This window comes from Rhodamnia argentea, chromosome 4, assembly GCF_020921035.1.
Source record: "Rhodamnia argentea isolate NSW1041297 chromosome 4, ASM2092103v1, whole genome shotgun sequence".
NCBI lineage: Eukaryota > Viridiplantae > Streptophyta > Magnoliopsida > Myrtales > Myrtaceae > Rhodamnia > Rhodamnia argentea.
Window position 1 is genome coordinate 9006357 of NC_063153.1, and position 10368 is coordinate 9016724.

The 10368-nt window shown below is 41.9% G+C and overlaps 2 protein-coding genes across 4 annotated transcripts; one reads left to right on the forward strand and one right to left on the reverse strand.

Annotated features, from left to right (window-relative positions):
- Positions 1-3247: 3247 nt before the first annotated feature.
- Positions 3248-8264, forward strand: LOC115753720 (homeobox protein knotted-1-like 3). 3 transcript variants are annotated; one of them, XM_030692482.2, is made up of 6 exons: positions 3248-4109; positions 6353-6473; positions 6923-7116; positions 7192-7323; positions 7421-7588; positions 7653-8264. In XM_030692482.2, the coding sequence occupies exons 1-5, from the start codon at positions 3432-3434 to the stop codon at positions 7559-7561; spliced, it is 1266 nt and encodes a 421-aa protein (XP_030548342.1). In that variant the 5' UTR covers positions 3248-3431; the 3' UTR covers positions 7562-7588; positions 7653-8264. The 3 variants fall into 3 exon arrangements, with proteins under 3 accessions (XP_030548342.1, XP_030548341.1, XP_030548340.1); XM_030692481.2 differs by having other exon boundaries at positions 3249-4109; positions 7421-7557; positions 7703-8264; XM_030692480.2 differs by having other exon boundaries at positions 3251-4109; positions 7421-7557; positions 7695-8264.
- A 974-nt stretch (positions 8265-9238) lies between these two features.
- On the reverse strand, positions 9239-9619 carry LOC115753735. The gene has a single exon (XM_030692498.1). The coding sequence runs from the start codon at positions 9617-9619 to the stop codon at positions 9239-9241; it is 381 nt and encodes a 126-aa protein (XP_030548358.1).
- Between the last annotated feature and the right edge of the window lie 749 nt (positions 9620-10368).

The following is a 10368-nucleotide window of genomic DNA, read 5'->3' on the forward strand; positions in this document are numbered from 1 at the left end:
TCAAGGCACTTCAGGCCATCCTTTGACACAATTAGGGCACTTGAGGCTATTATTTGAAATAAAGTTTATTTCATACCCCTATTTGAGAAAATGAGGGCACTTGGTATCTTTTTCTGGAGTTTTTTCATATAAAGATTTTACCCGAATTTGAGATAATTACCATCTTATAACACTATTACGTGTTTTGTGGATGCGGCATGGGAAAAATTACAAAAAAAAAAAAATCAATCGGAAAAATAAATCTAAGCCTAAACCTACGATGCTTAGAATATTTAGTACGTCTTCTAGGTTTAGCGACAACACGATATAATTAACAAGAAATGATTTGATAAATATTTTAACGAAAAAAATTTAAACATAAATCACAAAAAAAATGTGACCGATCCAATAATTGGATCATTTAGGAATCAGATTGGACCAATCTCAATACTGGTTGGTCCGGTTCTCAATCCATGAAATTATGAACCGGTCCTCCTGATTCGATTCTCAACTCCAAAGTGAGATCAGACCGGATCAGATACCGATCATCGCTACCGTGCATAACACGGGTCTCATCCTAATTCTGTGAAAGAAAATAGAGTTCAAAATCGTAGAAAAATCCAATTAAGAAAGAGAAGAAAGAGAGGAAGAGTGGGGAGGGGGGACCGTCGGGGGCGTTTTGGTCTTTTCAGCGCCATAAACACCAAAAAGCAGTACAAACTACGAAAAAAACACGCGCGGGTCCCACTCGGCCCCTTATCTTTGCCGCTGGGCCCCACCCTCCCTTTCAGGACCACCTCTTGCCCCAACTTGCATTGATGTTAAGCCGGCGGCTGTCAGAGAAAGTCAAAAAGACTATTTTTTTCAAAAAACCAAAAAAAAAAACCACAATCCCAGGTGGTCCCCACTGCCCCGTCCCGAATCCACATGTACGGCCCGGATTCGCCGTCTCCCCACCCCAACCCACCCCTCCCCGGACGCGTGCTTCCGGGCTGCGGTCCCCCCACCGGAGCGGTCCCAAGCCGCCTGCGACTTACACGCGTCGGGCCGATCGTCGCCCCGTGAGTGGCGGAGCGATAGGAGCAGCGGACGTTAATTATTCGCCGGGTTCTCGATTGGTCCTCTCAGTTATTGTCGTGTCCTCCCCCCCAAAAAAAAATCTCCTAATCACGAAACGGATTAGCTATTGTGTAATTGATTGAACATAAGGCCCTACTAATATAACAGTATAATGGTTGAATGCTACGCATAAAATCAAAGATAGATCTATCATGATTGCTATATATTTTTTTTTGTTATTCATAATAATTATGGTTGAAATTACATTGTTATATTATTACATTGTCAACTTTTCAAATTCTTTAAACTTACACAAAAAAATCAGTGTAAAAGGTCGTGGAATCTCTTGATTCTACTGGCTTATCTTAGATATTTTCGTCCTCTTCGTGCCATTTGGTCATCGACAAAGATTGTTGGAGACGCGCACACTGCGGCGTCATCCAAATCGTAAGGTATCGGGAGTATTGGGTTATCTACGCTTTGCTCGTTACTCTTGTGGTGCTCACGGAATCGTGCATACCAGCGAAATATTAATAGCGAATTTGTCGGGATTTCCACCTTATTCCGCGACCCATATAGAAATCGTAAGGTATCGGGAGTATTGGGTTATCTACGCTTTGCTCGTTACTCTTCCGGTGCTCACGGAATCGTGCATACCAATGAAATATTGATAGCGAATTTGTCGGGATTTCCACCTTATTCCGCGACCCATATAGAAAGGTAAGCGGAATCCCTAGGAGCCGGTATGAGTTTCAACTCGATGAATGCGTAGAATTTCTGATTTTCGTCTTGAAATTTACCCTCAGCATTTGTCCTAATTTTTCTTCTTTTTCTTTTTTGGGCTGGCGTATAAAAACAGCTGGATGACGTGGAGGACACGCTCCAAGGTTCTAGGGGGTGTTCCCCAATCATACGTAGAAAAGAGTTTCCTAGATACGACGATGTACTCTTCTTCTCCTCCTCATTCAATAAAAGATTTAACTGATTTTATATATATATATATATATATATATATATATATATATGTATTCGCAAAAAAAAAAAATGGAAATAAGAACTTTACGCGTGCATGATGATGCTACCCACAACTTTTTGTCAGTGTGTGGTGAAAAAGGCCGAAAGGGAGGCACGTGTGTCGTGTCACGTGCGACTGAGTTTTGGTGCTTTGATCGATCTATCTAGCACCAAAAAACGTTTAAAGTTACATCCTCGTGGTGGGCCTTTAATTCTAAGATATTTGTCCTTTTTTTTTTTTAAATTGGATTTTTTAGGAGGCGAATAGCTTGTGATTTAACAAATTTAATGGATTGAGATGGAGCGAACACAAGTTTAGATACATCGACTAGAATCGGATTACTTTTATAGAATCGAGACTTTTTTGCTTTCATGAATTTTATGAGCTCAAATGTAAGAAAGACAGCACAAAAAAATAAATAAATCAAAACTACACTGTGTTCGTAATCACTTCAACGGCCACCTGCTCATAAATGCATGTAGAGTGTTAAAATCAAGAAATTAGTTTATAACTAAAGACTTCGGGAATAAACAAATCCTAACTAGTCGAGGTAACACAATACCAGAGCCTTTACACCTTATTATATCAGGAAACCGACACCGTTTTTATTTAACGCGAAACACATGAAACACATGTATAAATTTGCGGACATGTACAACATATACAAATTGTTTTGTAATATTTCAACCCTTTTTTCATCTATATATATAATGCAAAATTTTGGCAATGCACGCTTTAATTCACTTAGAATATTGATTTAGCATGCTTAATTTTTTTTTAATTTTTTTATTATTCTGAAATACCATATTTATCAAAATTCAAGAGATCCTCACGACAGCTATTATGAATATTGTTTATTCTTACATTCAATTACCAAAAAGATTACAAAAAAAAAAAAAGAGAGAATGCTTACTTTTTGACCGTGCGTCAATTGTCTTAATTACCAGCTAAATAAGAAACGAGAACTCCTGGGATGCATGTGGAAAGACCTCCCGGGGGGTTGACCTGTACTGTCCTAATACAACATAGGATGACGTCACTAACAGCGATGACGACGGTAATAATTGCGTATTATAATACTCGCTAATTAACCCGGACGAAAAGGAGGAAAAAAAAAAGAGATATTTCGTCATTGGACGGACGGAGCTGTTTCCCGACCATTCTGTCGCCGGAAAACCGCCATTCAAAACCACCTCCCTCTCTCTAACAACTCTCTTGTTCGCTTCATTTGTAGTAAGTCGTTCTCTGCAACTCGAAGAGAGCTCTCTCTCTCTCTCTTCTCTCTCCCCTTTCTCTCTCTAAAAGCGAAAGTATGAACACGAGATAAGCGTCGTCATCAACATCAGCAACAGATTTCGTCAGCTCTCCTCTCTCACGCATGGCCTTCCACAACCACCTCTCCCACCAAGACCTCTCCTCGCTGCACCACTTCGCCGCCGACCAGCAGCAGGCGCCCCAGCCGACGCAGCAGCAGCAGCACCTGCCGGAATCCTCCGCCGCCTCCTCCGTCCACCACCAGCTCCACGCCGCCGCTCCCAGCTGGCTCAACACCGCCCTCCTCCGCTCCGACGCGGCAGCGGCCGCGGCGGCTGCCGCGAGCAGCAACAGCTTCCTCAACCTCCACACCTCCTCCGACTCCGCCGCGTCGTCGCAGCCGCCGTCCACCCCCGCCTCCGCCGCGGCGGCGACGGGCCACCACCAGTGGCTGTCTCGGCAGCACTCCTCCCTCCTGCAGCGCAACCACAGCGAGGTCATCGACGCGGACTCGATCATCGAGTCGGCGGATTTGAAGGAGAGCGTGAGCAAGGGCGACGCCGGGGGTGGCGCTGCCGTGGAGAGTAATTGGGAGAATGCGAAGAACAAGGCGGAGATATTGGCGCACCCGTTGTATGAACAGCTGCTGTCTGCTCACGTGGCTTGCCTGAGGATTGCCACGCCGGTTGACCAGTTGCCGAGGATCGACGCTCAGCTGGCTCAGTCGCAGCATGTGGTGGCTAAGTACTCCGCGATGAGTCAAGGATTGGTTGGGGATGATAAAGAGCTTGATCAGTTCATGGTATATTCACCACTCTCTCTCTCTCTCTCTCTCTCTCTCTCTCTCTGTGCGTGTTCCTGAACGTTGTCCATGTGTCTGATCTTGTCTGCCGGATTTTGGTTGAATTCAGCGGTGTTTGTTGTCATCGCCGTTAAGGTTTGTGGTGATACTGGGAATTGCGAAGTGAAATTGCAGTACTATCTGTATGCTCTGCATTTTTCGTGTTTTGATTCGAAATTTACTACTATATACACGAATTGGGATGAAAGAGAAACAAGAAATACTTCTGCCTACAGAGTGGTGCAAATTTAATCCACTCTTGAGCATGCAACAAATGTTCGAAGGTTGCTTGTTGAGTGGGGTTGACTTTCTGATATGAAATGGTCTTGGCCTGATCTTCGAGAATTGGGACCTGGAATCGCCCAAAGATTACTATGGGAACTTGAAGCATACGGCCTTTTGATTCTGAGATTTATCCGGCAGATTTTCGTGGTGGTTTGCTGCTTCTGATGGATTACTTTATTGGGGACAATAAGAAAAGACAGCGTCTTTGCGCGTAACTTCAGCCAAACCAAATCGGGCAGTGATTGTGTGGTTCTTGCAAGAAACTAAGTTGGAAGAATGAGACTACACTTACATGCTCCACTTTACTGGTTCAGAACTATGAAATTGCCATGTTCTTTTGTTCAGAAACTTTGACATGGTTTTTGCAGCTTCATTTCCTGACCTGGTGTAGAGCCTCTAGATCTCAAGTGTTCGTGTGAATGGAAATTAGTATATAGCCAATATGAAGCAGAGGCTCAATAAGAACTTTTAAGAATCCAACAAGAAGATTAGTGGTCACGCAAAAAAAGTTCAGTGGAAAATGGAAACTGTTCTTTGTTTGGTTTTCTTCGTCTTCTTTTGCTTTCAGCGGATTCTTGAATTCGAGTTTAGGTCAGCATACATACGAAGGATTTCATGTCTTGTTCTCCTCTTAGAAGGGATACTTTTCTAAAACTAGTGAGATGCAGACGCACTAGGGAGAGCATCCAAGCACAGATTTATCATTATATTAGTCAAATAGATACGGGAAGAAATTGAGATGAGTTTGAGCGCAAACAAAATGACTTTAGCTCTACGAATTATTGAGGCTTCTTTCTTATGTCTACAACTTGTTAAGAGTACTTCTGTTTATTCTTCAAAGTTTCTCGGATGGTTTCCGAGGCAAAGACAGCTGAGGAAGAACTGCTCAAACTTTTATCCATTACAACATGTAACTGTTTCAACCTGTCCTGGTTTCATTTAGAAAACTTCTATCTGCATGGTTAGTACTCTGCGTAATTTCTGAGTTCTCATTTTCATCCGCTTCCGTGATTAGTTATTAATGTGCCTATTTAGTCAATTTCTCTACCTGAGCCGTAGAAAAGAATTTTCTCTCGTCTTCTTATCTCTTCGGAGCTCAAGTCAACCTAGTTTCGGATTGTTACAGGCTAATCTTCTTATCTATGTTACCTTTCCTTCTCATATCTTTGTATTGTTATTGTAATTGCTTGCCAAATCTGTTGGTTATTGGGATGGTTTTGGTATCAGGAATGCAACACTGGGGGTTGTAGTGGCTGCTGGTTCATGTTTTGTTCGCATGCCGAAGCATTAAACTGCTTTTACTGCTTGATTTACTTGTATTGCTGGGGATACAAATGGGGAAGGTTCTGGTTTGTTAAGTAGTAGAACCAATGCAAGAATAGAGGAAACATACTTTTTTGGATGGCATCTTCATCTTGACCTTCAACGGTGGGAAGTTTTGCAGAGTTGTTGGTTGCCAAAATGAATGGGATTTCCACATTCTACTAGCGGATTTTGCCCCAGGCCGGGGTTATTCTAAGGTGTTGAAGAACAAAATATCTTGAACTTAATCAAGTGAAGTTGAAAGATGACTTCTCAACTTCCCTGATGCTTCTTAAATTGAAATCACCTTTCACTACATGATTATATGCTTTCATGTTGTTATGTTTTCCCTCTTTCAGGAGTTTTTGCTTTGATTCATACACGTGCTGTACGTTTAAGTGAGAAAATGTCTAGTAGCGTCCATGCATCATGAGTTGCCTTCTAAGCAACACATGTTCTGTGCACTTTCATCAAAGGATGGAGAAAACACATGTTGATTGTCTGAGATCTTTACTGCTGCTTGCAATGATTGTCAACTATAAGATTAGAAATTGGCCAGACAAATGCGTCTATACTCAGCAGGCCATAACTTAAATTTTCCTTTCTTGACGTGACAGACACATTATGTCCTCTTGCTTTGCTCTTTTAAAGAACAACTGCAGCAACATGTCCGTGTCCATGCCATGGAAGCTGTAATGGCATGCTGGGAGATTGAGCAATCCCTGCAAAGTTTGACAGGTGATGTTTGTGATTCCTTTCTAATCTTGCTTAAGTTCTCACTGGATTGTCAAGTTGCAACCTTCCCTGCCACTGTATGTTCTCTCTTTCCTTGCTGATCAAGAAACCTATACCTCTAATACTGAGTTGTAATCAATAGATACTTTGGTAGCAATCATTGTAACGGAGTACAGATTTTGCAGTTTTCTCATGGGAGAGAACGCTGAGCATAAGTTGAGCCTTAAATCCATATTTTGGCTGTTTGGTGAAAACTATAAATAAAATGGAGAATCAAATGAAAAATATTTTTTGTGGTGGAAGTAAGTATAACCCAAGAAGGCTGATGCACCCTGCTTGCTCATACCTTGAAGCCACTGAATGTACACACTGCATGATACCTGCATGTTCTCACCTCAATTATGAAACTTAACAACTACTTCACATTTTATCTCCTTGTACTGCATGGGCAGGTGTTTCTCCTGGTGAAGGTACTGGGGCAACAATGTCAGATGACGAAGATGATCAAGTAGATAGCGATGCCAACTTGTTTGATGGAAGTTTAGATGGTACAGATAGTTTGGGATTTGGTCCTCTCATTCCAACTGAGACTGAGAGATCATTAATGGAGCGTGTGAGGCAAGAGTTGAAGCATGAATTGAAACAGGTAAGAAGTTATTTTAGCACCTTTGAAAGGCATTCCTAAATTTTGGCATTGACCAACTGCTATCTTTTCATGTAGGGGTATAAGGAAAAGATAATTGATATACGAGAAGAGATTCTTCGTAAGCGAAGAGCAGGAAAACTTCCTGGTGACACCACATCGGTTTTGAAATCATGGTGGCAATCGCACTCAAAGTGGCCATATCCAACGGTAAGTTTTGGCTTTCAAGATTTCCAAGTGATAAGATGATTCTTCATTGCGTCTGATGACTTCAAAATCACCATCTTCCTCTGTTATGATCTTCTAGGAGGAGGACAAGGCAAGGTTGGTGCAGGAAACTGGCTTGCAATTAAAGCAGATAAACAACTGGTTTATCAACCAGAGGAAGAGGAACTGGCACAGTAACCCGTCCACCTCTACAGTATTGAAGAGCAAGCGCAAAAGGTAATTAAATTAAGCCAGTGAGTGAATTAACTTGATTCTTCTAGAGCTTCTCACCAACTAAAATTTGAAAATTAAGCCAGTGAGTGAATTAACTTGATTCTTCTAGAGCTTCTCACCAACTAAAATTTGAAATGAAGTAATGCAGGTGAAAATAGCAGCGACCGCTTCATGTAGATGAAGGAAAATCTTAAGCTAAACTCCTGTCGAGTCGTGCACGTGCTCATGATCCAGCGGCACATATGGTTGGTGGCAAATCAAGCGCAACTTCCTTTTCATTCCATAGAGGAAGAGCCTAACATAGGTGAAAAAAATCTGCCCACTTTCTGCTTCTGTAAGAGAACCGCAAAGTGAATCCAGAGGGCAGATTCGAAACTATTCCCGCATCACTTGGAAGTCCTGGAATAAAGATTGCTGTCTCATAAATTATGTGAACAGATTCCGCTGCATCGGCTGATGGGTGTAATTTTTGTTTATTGTATTGATATATGTGAATAAGTACAGAGAAGGGTTGTGGGTTTATAGTAGGATAGCTTTTGCTTAGTTCCATACACGTATAATAGAGATTATAGCTTCTTAGGTGTTTGTCATTTCTCCTGTAGTGTACACTGTGAAGCAAATGTAGCTTGGTTTTGCTTACACAAATCTGTCTGGGCTGGCTGATGTATCAACCAACGGACAAAATAAAGTCGTGCGGCATTTTGGAGCGAGAACCCATTAGTTTTAATGTGTACTTAGATGCCTAGGACATGGTATTTTAATAAGTTTTCGAGGGAAGAAACTGTCTTCCTCAGGTTGTTCCTGAGTTGGATCTTGCAGGTTCCTGAATATTGACATATGATGAGTCTTACAATTTGACATGAAGATATCGGCAAGTGTACCTTCCGTCGGATCATGATGTGTGATGATCCTTGTTGGTTAGGTAAGCTTGAAATCTGGCTTCGATCCGGGGTTGTGTTGTCCAGTCTTCGCGAAGGTGCACCTTAGGGAGGGAAAGTAGAACTTATATTGAGGAAATGTATTAACTGAAGTAATAGTTTTTTCTGAACCATTTGAACCGTGTACAATGTAGACGGTTAACAATCACCCGAATTTTTCGAGTTTGCGCATCATTGATCAAAAGTTAATAATGTGTCCCACCCCAGTTACCGACGATGCCTTCGAAAAAAAGAAAAAAGATGAAGCATATGTAAATTATCATCCAAGGCGCAAGCCGAATACGCAGACTCCGTCATCTTGTGTTTGCTTGGGGGCGATAAAACAAGAGTATGCATGTACATTTCTCGAACTAAAATGTCGAATTTCTGGAATTTTTGAAGATATATAAACATAAAAACTTAAGACTCATTGGGATTATTTGAAAGCCGGCGGCAAAACCGCAATGACAAGGAAGCTGGGATGCGAAAATCCCACTAAGGGAAAGATTTACTTGGCTTCTACATGTAAATGGAAAGATTGTTCATTCCTAGTCCTAGAATAGGCTTCAAATGGGTCAAGTACATGCACATTCCACTGCTTCATCTTATTGACCAAAGATGACAAAATTTGTGTTCCCGGTCATTTGATCATCATCTTCATTTAAACAATCTTTCCACACGATACGAAAAATCAACCAAGCTGTGCACAAGCACCAAAAGAATTTTCACAAGATGGTAGAGAATCAACACAAACAGTTATCTCAATCTCAGAATCTGGGATGCAAGCTTTCTTCTCTCTCGAGCCCGTCGTCGAAATTAAGCGCGTAGCTGCGCGGGTCGTAGCGAAACAGGGTCTTCCTCTTCTGGCCGACCCCTCTCGGACCGGAGCTCCTGATGAAATTCTTCCACTTTGGCCCTCCCAAAACCTCCGAGACATGCTGCACCTCCTTCATGCTTCGCGTGAACCAAGTCTCTCTCGTTTCTTCCAGTCGATGCGCCAACAGGCTGTCCATGGACTCGTCTCTCTTCGTGCTCCATCCGAAGCACAGCTTCTCGAAGCACCCACAACTTGACGGAGTGTTGGTTTCTTCGAAGTCTCCCATGTTCTCATTCCTCTTCAGGGGCAAAGTCTCAGATAATGAGGCCATTTTCTCATTTGGGTCCACCATATGAGAGAGAGAGAGAGAGAGAGAGAGAGAGAGAGAGGATGTTGTCTATGAGTTCTGGAATGAAAACTGAAGGACGTGCAGGCTTGAAAGGCCGTTCATAGATTTTGGGGAGACAGATTCCTAGAAGAAGAACACGAGTAGGACTGTCCAGAAGCTGGATTTATATAATAAACTTTGTAAGTAGTACTTTCATCAAATCCCAAATGGACTATATCCTGACAAATTGATGAAACAATAATTTCTTTGTTGGAGAGAGAATTAAGATTCATGGATTATAGCAGCGCAATGCCGGCCAGACTTAGATCAGCTGTTTCTCTTAATTGACAGTTCAAGGGCTAAGCATAATTTCTTGTCTTTAAGCATATTGGTGTTTCGATGACTCAAAATTTGGTGTGCAACTATGCTCATCTGTATTCACTCCAGCCAATTTGATTTCATCTTGCATTCATCTCTGCCAGATGCTCCGCAAATGCAAATCCCCGTGAAAAAACAAAAGATTTAAGGAAGTCAGGAAGTAATTCGAGAATGAAATTCTTTGTAATCGCCCTACGATATCTTATCAAATTTTGAACACTTCTAAATTGCTAGCTAGCTCTGCTAACAGACATCTCGATGCCTTAAACTAAGAACAACACCGCGAAGATTACAAAGCATTTGACAGTCAAAGAGTATGTCAGCCTCATAGACTTTTGGATTCCTCTAAAAGAGTAGGCAACTGGCTCTCCTAG

What these genes read in the sequence shown, in the direction of transcription:
- LOC115753720 (XM_030692480.2), top strand. Translation starts at nt 3,432, where the DNA reads ATGGCCTTCCACAACCACCTCTCCCACCAAGACCTCTCCTCGCTGCAC. An exon ending in ATCCCTGCAAAGTTTGACAG is followed by an intron (nt 6,474 to 6,922) that starts GTGATGTTTGTG and finishes CTGCATGGGCAG; the next exon opens with GTGTTTCTCCTGGTGAAGGT. An exon ending in CAAAGTGGCCATATCCAACG is followed by an intron (nt 7,324 to 7,420) that starts GTAAGTTTTGGC and finishes ATGATCTTCTAG; the next exon opens with GAGGAGGACAAGGCAAGGTT.
- LOC115753735 (XM_030692498.1), bottom strand. Translation starts at nt 9,619, where the DNA reads ATGGCCTCATTATCTGAGACTTTGCCCCTGAAGAGGAATGAGAACATG.